The 16701-nt window shown below is 37.7% G+C and overlaps 1 protein-coding gene across 1 annotated transcript in view; it reads left to right on the top strand.

Moving 5' to 3' along the window:
• STK32B (serine/threonine kinase 32B) overlaps positions 1-16701 on the top strand; it is a 153243-nt gene that overhangs the window by 69728 nt on the left and 66814 nt on the right. Inside the window, exon 4 of the mRNA XM_005517847.2 lies at positions 10720-10893. Within this exon, the coding sequence (XP_005517904.1) occupies positions 10720-10893 (174 nt within the window). The remainder of the gene's footprint in view (positions 1-10719; positions 10894-16701) is intronic.

Below are 16701 nucleotides of genomic sequence, written 5' to 3'. Positions count from 1 at the left end.
GGAGATTTTTGTATGAAAGAAATTATCTTTATAATTGAAACTGAAAACAGCTTTCTGTCCTTGTTTAAAATGACAGAGAAACAATAAGCTTAATTTGTTTTGCACTACATCCTTCACATTACTATTCAAATTTTTGCTTCATCTTTTGGGTTTGGAAAGCTTGCAAAATAGCTTGCATGCCAATTAAGAGGGTAAGTCTGAAATGAGCTAGTAAGGATTTGACAGAGTGTTTTGGTCCATCTTGTTTAGTTTATTTTAACATCTTCGAATTAAGAAATTAATTAAGAAATAATTAAGAAATTATTTCTTCACAATTAAGAAATAAGGTACATCATACTAAGAGGAATGTCAGTAGGCACCATACATCAGCATCACAGTTTTAAATTAACTATTTTATTGACAGAAAATAAGAGAAGCTGCTTGAGTGAAACCTTTTGAGTAGCTGGCTTTATTCACCAGGACTATGCTGGAGTGGAAGAGATTCTCTGGAAGCTGTTTGAAGAGTGTTTGTATATTTCTAACAAAACCAAAATAAGATGAACCTTTTATTTCAGTAGGAGTGAGAAATTTTTGTTTATAATGAAGTCAGGAAGAGGGAAAGGGTTGATAGGAAATCTGTCCAATTCTAGTGAGTAAACTAACTACAGAAGATATACGAATGCAAGGAAAGCTTGATCTGCCTTTTCTAGGTTTCATACGAGGAAAATGAAGGGGTTTGTGTAGCTCAGAGGAAAATCTTGTTCATGCCTAAATAAATGAAAGAGAAAAGCACTATTTTAAACCTCTCAACCCATGCAGGGTGCCAAAAACACAGAGATACACATACACAATCAGTGCAGTGTCTAAGGTTATACACAGCAAAAAAATATACCTATTCTTAACCCAGTATGTGATTTGTTGTCCATTCAATGAATCATGTGCTGAAGATTAAATTTTTATGATTGAAGCTTAATGATAAGTGCTGCAATTTTGATATTTCTTTGCTTCACAAAACTGAAAAAAACCCACAAAATTGTCTCTAAAATATAACAGTGTTCGAAGTTAAAAATAGGGAGAGTTTGAAATCATTCATTGTAATCTATCACAAGTTTGATTGCTGAACTTTGGGTTTCAAGAAATCATAAGTCCAGACCTGTAACAGTTTTCTTTCATTAACTTCTGTTGTCCAAACACAATTTTATTCCTCTGTGCTCTAAAACTTCGGGTTATTTGATCAGGTTGAAATCCTTGTTTAGTTGTTAGCTATTAGCATTGGTAACTACTTCTTTAGAAACCTTCTGCTAAATGAAGAGCTGTGAACCTCAGATAATGAGATTGTGAGAAAAAGGGAAGAGAAACAGAGGAAATTCTCCATGAGACAAACCTCTGCTCAAATTCTGTTCTTCAACACTCCTTTACTGCAATGAAAATGTTGCAGAAACAGAGTTGTTTATCTTGGAAGTGACATCTTGAGTTCACCTGATGCAAACCCTCAGCTCATGCAATCACCTGAAACAGGTGGAAATCCCCAGCTGGGATTTTAGTATCTCCTTGATAGAAGATTCCACAGCTTCTCTGAGCAGCCTGTCAAAAAAAATGTTTGACAGTCCTCATAGAAGTATTCCTTTGTGTTCACATGGGGTTTGTGTGTTTTCATTTGTGCTCATTACCTCTTGCCCTGTCCTAGAGCACCACAGAGAAGAGTCTGTCTCCCTCTTCTTCATTTCTGCCCATCAGGTATTTATACACATTGATGAGAACCCATCTAAATCTTCTCTTCTCCAGGGTGAACAGTCTCAGCTCTCCCAACCTTTCTGCATATGAAAAACGCTCAAGTCCTTTATTCATCTTTGTGGCCCTGCACTTTACTCTTCATGGACTGGCTAGACAAGCTTGGCTTTCCTAACCCTATCTCTGCAATACCAGATAACAGACTGGTTTCTCCTGGATCACCCACTCCTACTTCCATCTCCTGTACACTTACTTTTACTCTCTGGGGTCAGTTAGGATGTCCTTGCTCATCCCGGCTTCCTTCTTCTTATGCTTGATTTTCTACTTTTCAGGGTGGACCATTGGAACATGCTGCCCTGGGAAGTGGTAGAGTAACCATCCCTGGAGGTGTATAAAAGACACGTAGATGTGGCTCTTAAGGACATGGTTTAGTGGTAGACTTGGCAGTCTTGGGTTAATGGTGGGACTTGATCTTGCAGGACTTTTCCAATCTAAAAGATTCTGTTATTCCATAATTTATGAATATACCAAGCTTTGCAAGTTACAGACTAAGATCTTGACCTGCATCTCAAATGATTTCCAAGTTTTCAGTCCATTATTCCCCATGAGATTTTTCCTCACCCACAAATTTTTCAAGTACCTATTTTCCTAGGTGGGTGGTTTCCTGTATTGGTAGTGGGGCCCTTGTTTGTGTGAGTAGTTTCCCTGAGTTCATCACACAAGCTGTCTGTTGCCTGCTTTAATTGGAAGTGTTTGAGACAAGCCAGGGACAAGAGAGTCTAGTTGGCACTGTACACATAATTGCTACTGCTGTAGTGCCATGTGCATATGAAGTGCTATAAATTGGCAGTGATAATAACACAAAGTGATAATGAAGAACTTGGTGAACATTTGCCAAGTCACAGAACATCTCCAGCACAGCTGAATGGATTTTAGAGGCTGCATTCAGATGAGAGTATCAACAAATCCCAAGTGCTTTCTATATATGTTCTAGTTCGCTCAACCAGAATAGAGCTCTCATGTGTAATTGTGATGTAGCTGTTTTAAAGACTACAAATAGAACAGAACAGAAGATAGTGGAGACTTTTCTTTATTCCACTTAACAAAAGATATATGGAAGATAAAACACTTGGAAAATAACTTATGAAGAATGAAGCTGACTTTGGTTTCAGAGAGTGAAACTGAGTGAGGCTGGTGAAAGCTGCCATGCCTTTCATGATAGCAGAACAATTAAAATGAGCTTTGAGGATATTTCATCCAAGTCTGCTATAAATCCTAAACAAATAGACTGAGAAATGAGCCTATTTTGCATTCATTTGAAAGTCTTTATCATTGGTCTAATAATATTTGAGAAAACACAGACTTTATCATGAGACTGTGCCATTAAGTCTACAAATATATGAGCAAATGAGCCAGAAAAGTAATTAATTTTCTCCTGAAAAACAAATTATGAGAAAACACTTTTAGAGACCAGTCATTTGCAAAAACAGAGCTCTTAATATATGGGAATAAAAATGTTTCCAGATTCACAGTAATTGATAGCAGTGTGGCTTTTTTCCTCCATTTGATTGTTCATAGGGTACCAAAAATTCATCCTATTTGAAATTTTCTAGCCTTGAAACAAGTGCTCATGAAAGTTTCAACTAATGTCACTAATGTCTCAAAATTTACTACTGCAGTGGTCTTCCTTGGAATAAGTTCATCCATCTTTTTTACAAGATCTGAGGAAGCATCATTTTTCCTGGGTTAGAGAGCAGAGCAGGGAAATGATGCTGCTGAGCTGAGGGAGGGAACTAATTAGAGCCATTACCCAAAGGTGTGGTGGTGATGACATGAAGATGGCAATACCTACAGATGAGAAAAAACTCATGGACACTGAAAGGATGAGTGACATGAGTGATATAGGTCAGCAAGAGAAATCCTAACGGGATATAAGCAAAATGTCTCTTCAAGATTAAATGACTGGCTGGAACATGCGTCCCTGAGAGGCTGTGGAATTCTCATCCTTGGAGATTTTCAAAACTGCCCTGGATAAGGCCCCAGGAAACCTGATCTAGTTTGAAATTAGCCCTGCTTTGATGAGGTTGGAATTTGGAATTACTGACATCTGAAGATGTCAGTAATTTTTCCATTCAAAATTATCCTATGTGTCTATTTTAATGTTCAGTGAATGTACACTACTTAATTACAGTGTAAATATCTCACATATCTCACTGCATCATATGCAAACTCTGGACCTAAGCTTTTTAGCCCCAGCCTAAAAAGAACAGAAACAGTAAGAACTCTTTGTCATTTAGTAGATGATCTCCTACATTTAATCACATGGTTTCTCTACCATAACACCATGATGAAAGACAAACAAAATACCGTATTTTCATGGAATGGTTAGGGTTGAGAGGGACCTTAATGATCACCTATTTCCAATGGGTAGGGACACCTTACTCTAGGCCAGGCTGCTCAAAACCCCATCCAATCTAGCCTTGAACACTTCCATGAAAGGGGCATACTCAGCTTCTTTGGGCGACCTGTTCCAGTACCTTTGGGTAAAGATTTTCTTTCTAACACCAAATCTAAACCTTCCTTTTTTCAAATTCTACAGTTATTACCATAACCCACATCTCAAATGACCTCTTACTCCCCTAGCATTTGCAAAATCAGAGGCAGAAATAAAGAAGCTTCTTTTCGGTGGAGCAAAATATTAGTTGATTAGAACCAGGTGAAGGAGTGAAAGAAAATGTGCTCTAAAACAAACTATCTCAAATGATCAGGACTCACAAAGAAATTAAACACTTCAAACCAGCATTGATCAATAACTGTTTGCACAAGCAAAAACATAGTAATGAGGTTTATTTCATCAGCTGAAAGCAAAGTTGAAAAAAAGAAGAGCAAGCAACAGTTATTTTGCATTTTGCTTTTTCATGTTTAGTTCATTACTGCTCAGTGCCTGCCCATGGCATGGCCGTGTAACCTGTGTATCTAAACTGAGCCAAATGCTGACGGTGCATATGGGGCATATGGGAATGATCATAAAATCACAGAGTGGCTTGGGTTGCAAAGGACCTACCTCAAAGTTGTCTGGTTCCAAGTCCCCTGCACAGGGGTGCCTTTTACTAGACCAGGTTGCTCAGAACCTCATCAGACCTGGCCTTGAGCACTTTCTGAGTAGGGGCATCCACAGCTTTTCTGGGAAACCTGTTCCAGGGCTTCACAGTAAAGAATTTCTTCCTAATTTCTAATCTAAATCAGTTTAAAGCCATTTTCCCCCTTCTCCTGTCCCTACATGTTTTCTTTCTTGTAAGTCCCAGTTAGGTCTCCCCAAAGCCTTCTCTTTTCCAGGCTGAACAATACCAATTCTCTCAGCATTCCCTCACAGAAGAGAGGCTCTATCCCTCTGATCATCTTGGTGGCCTCCTCTGGACTCACTGCAGCAGGTCCATGTCCTTCCTGCTCTGGGGCCCCAGGGCTGATGCAGCACTGCAGGTGGGCTCTCAGGAGAGCAGAGCAGAGGGGCACAATCCCCTCCCTGCCCTGCTGCTCCCACTGCTTTGGATGCAGCCCAGCACACGTTTGGCTTTCTGGGCTGTGAGTGCACACTGCCAGCTCATGTCCAGATGATGAACAGTTCTTTCTCAGATCAAAAAGGATTTGTAGTTTTCACAACCTCCTGGAGGGAGAAAATTTTCTTCCATGTGAGGATGAATACTAAACTGTCTCTAATTAATAATCCTTGTCTGCATGAGAGCTAATGGTAAATATTTACTGTGCTAATAGTGATATGTCTCTTACTATCTTTATCAAAACAAATTCTAGTCATCTTTCAACTTAATTTCAGGCTATTTCTGATTTAGGCATTTTTCTTTCTGGTTTTATTTGGTCACTTCAGCACTAAGTAGAACTTGAGACGATATAAGCATGAACAACCCAATTCCTTATAGAAGAAATTCCCTGTTCTCAAAAGTTTTCTAAAAGAATATTGAAATATATTTTCATATCTTTATAAAAACATAAAGGAAGTGATTGTCTTTTGTTCTTAACATCATTTGCGGAAATTACTCTTGTCTTTCTGACTTTGGAAATAGGTATTTTTCCTTTTCTTTCCAACAACAGACTTCTATTACAGACTTTGCAAGCACAAATCTCAAAGTCCAATCACTAATGTTTATCAATTTTCTGAAATAACTAAGAAATCTATAGAAATGTAAACAAAACAGACATTATGAACATTTCCAACATTCATTCAAAATACTTACATATTTGTATTTACAAAGTTAATAAATCTTGAGGCTTGTTCTTGTCTGGCAGAACACACAAACTTAAAGAAAAAACATTAATTTGGTTGGCTTGGACACTTCATTTTATGAAAAACGTAATTCACAGGTAAGTATTTGCTATTGACAGTCACAGTGGGTGTAATAGTTTTCAGCACACCTCCTCAGAATGGGGAAGTTTAAATTACTTGATGTTTGACTGATGAAAGTTGCTATTTTTGGCACCTATATTATAACCTATACTTATACCAGCTTATTTCTATATTTTATTCCACTATACCCATACAAGAGAGCTCTGGAGTGTTATTTTTCTTCTTTGACAAACTGTTCTTTGGCAAATGTCAAATTATTTAAGCCTTTAAGTGACCTGTTCTTTTTCCAGTGCAGCAGGTCTTGGGTAAACCTGTTGCTGTTTTACAGCAGGTGAGGAGCATTTTATAACATAGTTACACAAACTGGACTGGTAAGAAAAAAAACCAAGGTAACCATATCAAGAAATGGCATCTACATCTACACTGGAAAAATCTACAGTTACTGGTGCAGGGGTTATGCCACTGAAAAAATTACCATGTCCCTTTAATATTGCCAGGGGGAAACTGGAAAAGGATCCTTCTTTAATTTTGTAGTTAGGAGACACCAAGGATCAATCATTTGTCATATTCAGTGGAAAGCAGAAGCGTTATCTAAACGTAGGAACTGTGCATATCTTGCTTTAACTGATTAACTCAAGATTATGGAGTTAGGTTTGGTCTTAATGATGAAATTTTTCTAATGTGGTTCTAATCTTTAATTGAAGTCATATATAAAATATCCATCATTATGTCCTTTTCCCCAGGTAATTCATATGAAACAAGATATATGAATATTGGGTGCCTCAACTGGAAGAATTTCAGTGAAAAATTACCCTGATAACTGAAAAGAAGGAATTGAAGAGGGAAAAATTAACTTAATAATCTATCTGTAACTGCTTTTATGAAATCAGAGTTACAAATAATAAATAAAATATTATATAAATACAAAAATTAGATATTATTAAAACAAATACAGATATAAATGTGGAAACAGATACAACTGTTTCAAAAAGTACTTTGTTTAAATGTGTTTCCATTGAGGACTATGTTCAATAATAGTTTATCTTCCAGTCTGAAGATAATCAAAAATTCAATTCCCTGTTTGCTATGGGCTTTATTATTTTATCTTAATTTGAAGAAAGATGATTGTAATTCATTAAAACTTTTCTTCAACCAAGGAAAATCAGAGGCTGGGTCTGTATTTAGAACAGTTTTCCTATAACTGGAGAATGATACTACTTAAGAAACAAACAAGAACTATTGCTTCAAGTCATTTACTCCTTCATTTCAAGGAGGATTAAAATTTTGTCTTTAGGGTAGCTAGTAACGCATTATTGGTATTCAATATCAATTGATTAATAGTCAACATAAGTCACAATGTTACAATTAATTCAGAAGGTATTTCTCAGCTACCTGGTTAACATAAAAATCCCAATCAACCCCTGAGTTTATTTCAAAAACCAATCAACCCATTTCTGTGTCATTTACCTTTGAGCAGATAAGAAGCTTACAAAAGTAAAATTACTGTGTTTGCTCAAAAACTCCTCTTCACTGATTTGCCACCAGCCTCTCCCCAACCAGCAGCAGCATTTTCAAAGATTCCCCTCTCCCATGACCAATATTTCACTTGTCTATTTCAATACTTAGACTAATATATCAAAAGCTCTTATTTCTTGAAATACTGAAAAATGTAATATTTAATTTCCTATGTAAAGAATACTGGATTCGTGTGAGGGAGAGATGTATAGGAATAGACTGCTTGTGATCATGACAAACCAAACTTGTCTAAGCTGGTACAAAAAGTCCTGTTAGTCCTTAAAGCAGGGTAGGAGGAAAACAGTACCATTTGTTACCCAGCTGCACAGCAGGACTGGGAGAAAGTCCTGCTCCACATTCAATACCTTAGAAGTTGGTAACTGCAAGATCTTCTTTCACACTGCCCTAAAAAAAGACTAAGGATGTTTATATCTCAAGACTAGAGGTGCATCAATACCATTTCTACTGACATGTCATCATAGGACTTTAGGCACCAAGAGTGCTCTTTAGTCACAGACAAGATACAATATTTCACTTATCATTTAAATAGAGTTTTCAACCTGCATTTTTTTCCAATTTTTTAAAAAATAATATAAAAAAAGAAACAAAATCTATACCTGACTCAGGCGGAAACCAAAGGGAAAAACTGACATTTTTCAGAGGATGGTGAGGCACAGGAACAGGTTGCCCAGAGCAACTGTGGCTGCCCTGTCCCTGGGAGTGTTCAAGGCAAGGATGGATCAAGCAACCTGGTCTAGTGTGAGGTGTCCCTACACATGGCAGTGGGGTTGGAAATAGATTTTTAAGACCTCTTCTAACCAAAGTCATTCTATGATGATGATTTTACCTCTTCTCAATGCTAGAATTTCTTCACTTAAAATAACAACAGTGTCAAAAAGGAAGAAGAAAAAAAAAATCTTAAATGTAACTGCACATTTAAGCTTTACTTCTGCGATTGCTCCAGACTCAGTAACACACAATACTTGGAGGAATTTGAATATATTTGAAGCCTTCTGGTTTTTTGACCTGTGTATGAGTTTGTGTGTTACAAAATTCTGCCTCTCTAGAGGTAAGCAGACACCATGTGCCACCTACTTTACCATTTTGCATCAGAGGTTTGACTTATTGAGAAGTAAGCTTAATGCAAATAAAATGACTTTACCTTCCTGGCGTTTGGCAGTCACACAGAAATGCAACAGAAGAACAGAGTATGAGAGAAAGTCACTTCTCAGAACTGTGTTCAGAAAGAATAGCAAGCATTAAATTCAAAATGAACCATCTGTGACAAGCTCTAAGCAGTGCCTCATTTCAGTAAGTGCAAGCCTGGGAATGAAAGTGAAACTGTACGTAACTGTCAATTAAAATAATCTAATATAGACTTTTCTGCCTCTGGGGGGAGGGTGTGCACAAATTTTCTGGAAGCCCTCTCTTTTTTATTTTCTTGGCATAAATTTCACAGTTCAAGAGAACTGAATCACATCTGTAGCCAACATATATTACATATCTCATGGGAGGAAAGGTGCTACAGGAGTCACTTTCACTATGGATCAGCCCTCAGTAGTCCTGAGATAAGATAATATAACTTCACATCAAAATGAATTCTAAAACAATTTCTAAGAAAAGAGTGACTTCACATCAGAAATAAGGTATTTGCCATTCCTCTTTTGGGAAAACTGTATCTTATACAGTTACATTTAGAAATGAAATCCAGAGTGTTTCTGTCGGCTCACTGAGACCATAAAAAAGCAGAGCAATGGCAGCATAGCCAAGGTAAGTAGAAACACATGGAAATTCCTGCTTGCCCAAACACTATATATGTGTATATATATACTGTACATTGACTGGCTACACCTTTGGATTTACAGGATTTAAATCATGTCAAAATTTGGTCCTCAGAGTGTTCAGTAGGCATTTCTGGGAAAGGGTCCAAAAGAATTTTGTCAGTAACCATGAAGATTCTGTCATTTTATAAGATATAAGTTGTTGACTGAAAAAAAAGATGTATTTTTAGGCAGTAAAATTGCAGTTTTAGTCCTTATTGAATTTGGACTTACACTGCAAGCTGTAAAAAATACTCAGCTAATAGAACGTTGTGTATATTTATTGAATCTGGAAAATACCCCTGAGACAGCAGATCTCAGTGCTGCCAGGATACTTTCCAAAAGCACTGAACTAGAGCTGTATGTGTGCAAATACCAAGTGTGTTTCAAGGCCTTCCATTTTATTGGTACTACTTTGTAAGCTGTTTTGTCACCTGAATGAGTATATGCTTATTTAAGAATGTAAAAATCTTAAAGTTATTTTAAATTCTGTTTTATCAACATTCAGGTGTTAATCCATGTTTAAAATAAGACAACAGTATGGCAGTAGCTTGCCTTCATGTTCCAGTTTCAGCTGGGATAAAATTCGTTTTCTTCTTACCAGAACAGTGCTGTGTTTTGGATTCAGGATGAAAATATTGTTCACAACACTCTGATGTTTTGGCTGTTGCTCAGTAGTGCTCACCTTAAGTCAAAGAATTATCAGTGGCTCTTGCTCTGCCAGTGAGGAGCTGCACAAGGAGCTGGGAGAGCACGCAATTGGGACAGCTGGTCCAAACTCCCCACACCATGAAGTATCATGCTCATATAAACTGGAGGATTTAGATGGGAAGGGCTGGTTGCTGCTGGGGACAGGCTTGACATCATTCAGGGGATGGTGAACACGTGTTATGCATAACTTGTTCTTGGGTTTTCTTTCTTTCTCTCCTTTTCATTGCAATTATTACTGGTTTTATCATTATAATTTTATCATTTTTATCATTATTATTATAAACAGTTCTTATGTCGACCCACAAGTTTTTACTTTTTTCTGATCCTCCTCCCCAGCTCACTGGGAGAAAGAGGAGTGAGAGAGCATCTGCATGGTACTTAGCTGTCACTGGGGTTAAAGCACAAAGCTTTAGAGTTGTTCAGAGTCCCACCACAGTCGAAGCCTGTTTGCAGGACTGGACCTCAGCACTGAGAATGCCTTTCTATTCATGCCTTTTGAGCGAATCAGGGACTTCCCAGGATCTCCTTCATGAGAGCCACCCCAAGGCACAGCTGTGACTTAATCATCTTTCCTGAGATCTCAGCTGTAATTCTTTCCTCCAGGTATTCCTTTCAAGATGAAGAAGACATGTTCATGGTGGTTGATCTCTTACTTGGAGGTGACCTGCGTTACCACTTGCAGCAGAACGTTCACTTTAATGAAGGAACTGTTAAACTGTACATTTGTGAGCTGGCGCTTTCCTTGGATTATTTGCAGAGATACCACATCATTCACAGGTGAGTGAACTTCATTTGAGAAGTGGGCTGCTTGCTTTTGGCAGAGCAGAGGAATTTTATCATACATCTGTTTTTCTAGTTCTATTTATTCAAAACCTCTGAAAAATTCCCATTGCTATTCAAAGGTGGAACTTGTCTCTGAAAGGTTTTCTTTTTAAGTGTCCACACCTTTCTGTCCACACCCATTTAGTAGCCTTGTATCCTTCTCATACTGCCCTTTTCTCCTTCTGATCTCATACTATGATGTACATTTTTTCACCAAGGTCTTTAAACATTAAATACAACCCATAATAGCATCCTGGCTGCTTTCAATTTATTTTTAATTCTACAGTGCCCCAATGTTACTGAACACAAAAACACTGTAATCCAGTACAAGAGCTTCCCACAACATCAGGGAACAGTTATAGAACCTAAAGCTGAGAATAATTTGTTTAGTTGCAGCATCTGCATGAAGGTCAGGAGGAAGAGACATGGGGAAGATGGAATAATAGCATAAGTCAATTGTAACAATGATATAGGCTGCATCTTTTTTGTACTTTTCATATTACAGCAATCTGTTAGGTTTTCTGCCATACAGAAGCAAGGATAGTATTAATTTCAAAAAAGGTGTCAGGAATCAAGGTCTGTTTTCGTTAAACATTTTGACACTGAAGCAACAGGGATAACTTCTGTTTTTATATTAATATAGCAACTATGAAATTATAAAATTATGGGCTTGAACCTTTATTTTACTTCTTTTTAGGCTAAATTCAGGGTTATCTTTTCTGATTTAGAGTGTATTTGCATTTAGAATGCAAAAATACAGTTTTGTGTATATAAAATCTGGCTGTGACTTTCAGAGACCAAACTAAACAAAGTTGTGCCATAGATCGCCCAAAGTCCAGTAGAAACAAATTCCTTCAAATACACTAATGGAGAGTTTCCATCCCATCCCATTGCAGAGCTTCCTCATGATTTCACAATAAAGATACAATAAAAGGTATGGTCTGACTTTTAGAGGAATGGTCAGCATGAAATCTATCTGAGCAGAGATGCGGTGGTAGGTGGATATGTTGTGTTACTGAAACTGTATTAGGCAAAATTCCCCTAATTATTGCAACACTTGTTTTGCTTGCAATTAAAACTCAAAATATAATAATTCTTGCAAATATTGCAAGAAAATTCTTTAGTACACTGTTTCTATTTTAGAACATTTCCGTGTATTTTGCATAAATTTTCTTTTCTCAGTGAGTATTTTAAAAGTGGAGCTCAGAATTAGAGCCAACCTTTGTTTTTAATGCCTTAAGGAATGTTCTTGGTGAAAAACAAATTGATGAGATCTTTTATGCAAATAGGCTGGCAAAATATTCATGAGACAATCCAGTTTGTAATCAAAATTTGTATTTTGCTAGAAGTCTGTAGCATAAAAATGTATCAAAGAGAAGCCCAAGTAAGGTGACAGATGTCTGGAAAGAATGAAGGGCTGAATTGAAGTCATTGTGGTTATTCATAGTTTTTTGAGACAGTGTCTGCCTTGTCATGGTCCCACTATGAAACTGGGCTTGACACTTTTCTTTTGTATTACTTAATCACAACAAGTAAACATATTACTTTTTTTTTTTTTTTTTCTTTTTTTGAGTTGTAGTGGTTCAACACTTGCTGATTTGCACTAAGGTGGGGCAAGGCATGACCATCCAGAGCTGCTTGGTGGCTCCATTCAGGGGCACGTTCAGGGGTTTGCATTTTACTTTCACTCTGCACTAAAATTTTTACAGAAAGAGATGAGACAAAATAGCACTCAGCCTGCAACAAGTGTCACTGACTGGTTAGCTAGGATTGTTGTCTAGGACTCTGTTGTCTTATGGAAGAGATTTTTATTTTGAAGCTGTCAATCCTGAGATCTGAGTTTGTTTGTCCCACTTCATTGCTTACTGCCCAAATTACCCAGCTGTGGCACAAGGAGTCTTTTGCCTCTCATCTTCTCACCAGTTACCACAAAGTCACAAATGATCCACACACTAGTGAACATGTTATTTAGCCAGGTGAATCCCAGAACATTCTGCCTTTTATCTCAACACCACCTGGAAAAGCAGTCTGTGGGATGGGTCTTCAGCTGCCTTAAATCTCTGTAGCATGTCTGGCATTCAAGAGCACAGTGCTGACTTAAATTAGTTCAGGAGCAGAGCCAGCAGTGATGCACAGTAAGGACACATCTAGTCATTCCTTTATCCTTGCAAACACACCATCTTGTTTGGAGATGAAATCAGTGATCTGCTTGGTGTTTAGACTTAGTGGTAGCAGGCCTCAGCAATATCATTGTTACCAAGTGCTTCCAGTCAACATTCACATGCTGACCTACAAAACTGTATTAGATCTTTCATTTTAAACTGATTTTGTTGGCAGCAAAAAGGAAAGAAATACTAATAAGTCAGAGAGTAATTGAGAGAGCCCACTACTAGATGTTGTCTTGGCTACAAAGAATAGTCAAACTATTTATCAGACTGGGTTGGTGAATTTTCAAACTGCATAAAAAACTGAATATATGGGGTGTGAACCAGGAGTTTAGCTCCTCCTAATATACAGGTGTGTATGAAAAGTGTTCAGGTTTCCATTACTACTGCATCCAGCAACATGATGGAATGGTGTTTTCTAACCTGCGGCCCCAAGAGTTTGCTACAAAAGGAAATAGTGCTGAAGGGGACAGGAATTCCCAGGCATGTGTGAATGGATGCAGAAGTGTAGAGATCAGCACTCTGCCAGTTCCCCTTGGAGATGCCTTGCAATGCCTCTGTGTTTGTTGATGTGGTTAGTGGTGTGTATTATGAATGTGGCAATTATTTCAGCAATAGGACAATTGCTACTGCAGGGACAAATTTAGCCAGAAATAGAGTAAATCCCCTACTCTTCTGGTATATTTACAAAAAATTGCAACTTTTATTAATCACATCCATATGTATAAATCCATATTTGTCATGCATAATTCTGCAATAGTGGATCTATTTATTATGGCACAATTATGAATGCTGCTCCGTGTCTCGCAGTTCTATTGTAAATGTTTACATTTGCATGGATGCTCACCCAGAATTATAAGAACTTTAAAAAGAAAATATCTAAGTTTCAAGCTATTATATGAAGACTAATCTGAGTAAATTTTTCACTTAACTCATACAACAGCTAACTATTGAGATTGTTGTCACAGGTGAGAGTTACACCAAAAACCCTTATTTTCTCACAGCCCTGCTGTAATTATATTTTATCCACATTTCTTACACAAAAAAAATGATTATTTTAAAGCTGGATCAGTGGTATTTCTTTTAGACCTTTGGATCCCAAGACACACAGGAAGGCCTCTTACAGTATACATTATCTCAAACATTCTCAAATCTTGGATCAAATCCAGAATTTTGCCATTTCAAGATGGTATGACTAAACACGTTCCTTCCAGAACGGGTTGTATAATGCCAGTGAATAATACATTGGACAAAAGTTTTCTCATCAAAGGCTGAATAAACTTATTTCAGCCATGAGTAACTCAGCCTCCTCCTTTCACAAATGTTGCTGTTCATACATTTCAATAAAACCACTTGCCTCCTCACCAAAGTAGGCTGCCTGTTTCCATTCAGTGAGTTCTTCCGGCAGTAGCTCGTGTTGTCTCTTCCAGGATGCTCTTGCAGCTACAGCCTTGGCTCAGAGCAGTGCTGGCCCTGCAATGGTGTGGCTGCTGCCCTGGTAACATACTCATGCTGAAAAAGTCACATTTTCTCTCTCTAAGGGCCAAGTGTTAACTGCATTGCCCTCACAACTTCTCATCGTTGCCTGGCTCCATTGGTTTTCATCTGCTTAGAGAGGAGGCTGGATGTAGCAGATGTCTGGAATGGAAATTGCAGTAACCTTCCAGAGCAATTTTAGGATACTAGATTAGCTGTTTGATCAGTGTGCCCACTGATCACTTTTATTTTAGTGGGGTTTATTTAATGTAAAACTATTCATTTGTGTATGTGTACATATATAAGAGTACATAAAAATTTATTTTTGAGCACAATATGACTGGAATCAGCTTGTCTTGGCAGGTCTGTGCTGTGTGGCTACTGTGATCACTGGTCTGTTTTCCATTCTTCCAAGTTCTGCTTCCAAGGGAGAATAGCACCAGGAGTTATTCCAGCTCTGAGTAGCAGCACAGGGTGGGCCAAAGCTAATGGAAAATGGTAGCAAACTGAGCACTGCATTTTCCTCTGCCTGATGACCCACTGCACACTAAGGTTGTCTTACTGCTACCAGCTAGACAAGAGTTACTCTGTGTTCAGAACTGGACCTGTTTGTTCATTATCATTGAGTCTTCCAAGGTGTTCGTCTGGTGAAATAAGATACTACATCTAAATGGTTAGACACTTCTTTAAAATGGGCCTTCCCTGTCTCATTTGTGACAACATACAACAAAAGAACAAATTCTACTTAAAAGGGTGACCTTCATACCATTTTCCATTTAGTATGTAAGCAGTAAATAGTTTTGAATATTACTTGGAAATGGAAAATTTGCCCCTAGTTTTTGACAGGTGTCACAGGCAGAATAGTGCCAACCTGTGATTTAGCTGGACATACTAAATAAAACACAGTTCCTTACAGATTTCTGCTCATGTTGGTAATCTTTTACTTTCTGGCAAGTGTGTGTAGATGAAGAAAAACTGTAGTAGGGTCTGAAGTAGATGAACTAGGGAAAAAATAACCATAATATGATCACTATTCATAAGGAGTATCAAAGAGACCAAGAGGCTCATCCATTGAATTTTCTTAGTTCGTGTTCTCATGTCTCTTCTATGGCACTGTATTATGTTCTTTATACAAGTGCTAGCCCACATTATTCCGAGGAAAAATTACAGGAACTGAGCAATGAGCTACGTAAGATAAGTAAATCAGAAAACATATCAAAACCAGTCAAAAAAGAAGCACCATGCAAACCATAAAACCCTGAATACCTGCTGAATGCTTATGAGCCAGCCAAGATGAAAAAAGAAAGTGATTCACAAACTCTAGGCACAAAGGGTATCTAAATTTCAGTCATGCACTTAACAAAGAATTACATGCCACAAGATACAAAATACACAGAGAACAAGCCTTTCACCTTCTGAACAGAGTTCTCTCTGAACAAGAACAAATTAATTTTACTTCTATTTAGCTACAGAAAAACCTATTTGATATACTAGATAAGATACTGCTAATAAATGGAGCTGGTTTGGAAATATACTGAAAATTCCTTATACAGAGTATATAAACTACTAAAAAGTAAAACAGGCTGTATTGGGAAAGAGACACAGGGAACACTTTGAGATGCCTGATGCCCCATCAGATGCTCCAGTTCCTGCCACTGGCACAGGTACAATCTTTTATTGTGGACCTGATGTGCTCTCCCTTCCTCACTGAGGTGAAATACCAGAAGATGCCCATCACACCCTCACTCCTTCAGAACCCCAGGGCTGAAACACCCTCACTGAAGCCAGCAGGGAATTGCTTGTTTTCTTACAGTTTTCAAGTGAGTAGATGAAGTCACCTCTTGTCCCTTTCTTTCATCTTCCCTTTCTCATTATTGTATCATCAAGGCCAGCTTAAATGTATGTTTGTGCATTCACAGCACAATAGTTTGTTTTCTTATTGATTGCTTCTCTGTTTAAAATCAGACACCCAGGCAGGTGTAGATATGATATAGAGATATATAAGTCCACAATGCCCTGGTGATGGCATTGTAATTTTAGAGATTTCTCATGGCTTTTTTGTTGGTTGCAGCTAAATGACAATGAAGTAGGGGAGGATTCAGGAAAACCTTTAAATCAGCGT

This window comes from Pseudopodoces humilis, chromosome 6 (assembly GCF_049639895.1).
Source record: "Pseudopodoces humilis isolate 2021_Gansu_Grassland_sample_001 chromosome 6, ASM4963989v1, whole genome shotgun sequence".
NCBI classification, from domain to species: Eukaryota; Metazoa; Chordata; class Aves; order Passeriformes; family Paridae; genus Pseudopodoces; species Pseudopodoces humilis.
Note: the sequence above shows the minus strand (reverse complement) of the source record. Positions and strands in the feature narration are given on the sequence as shown.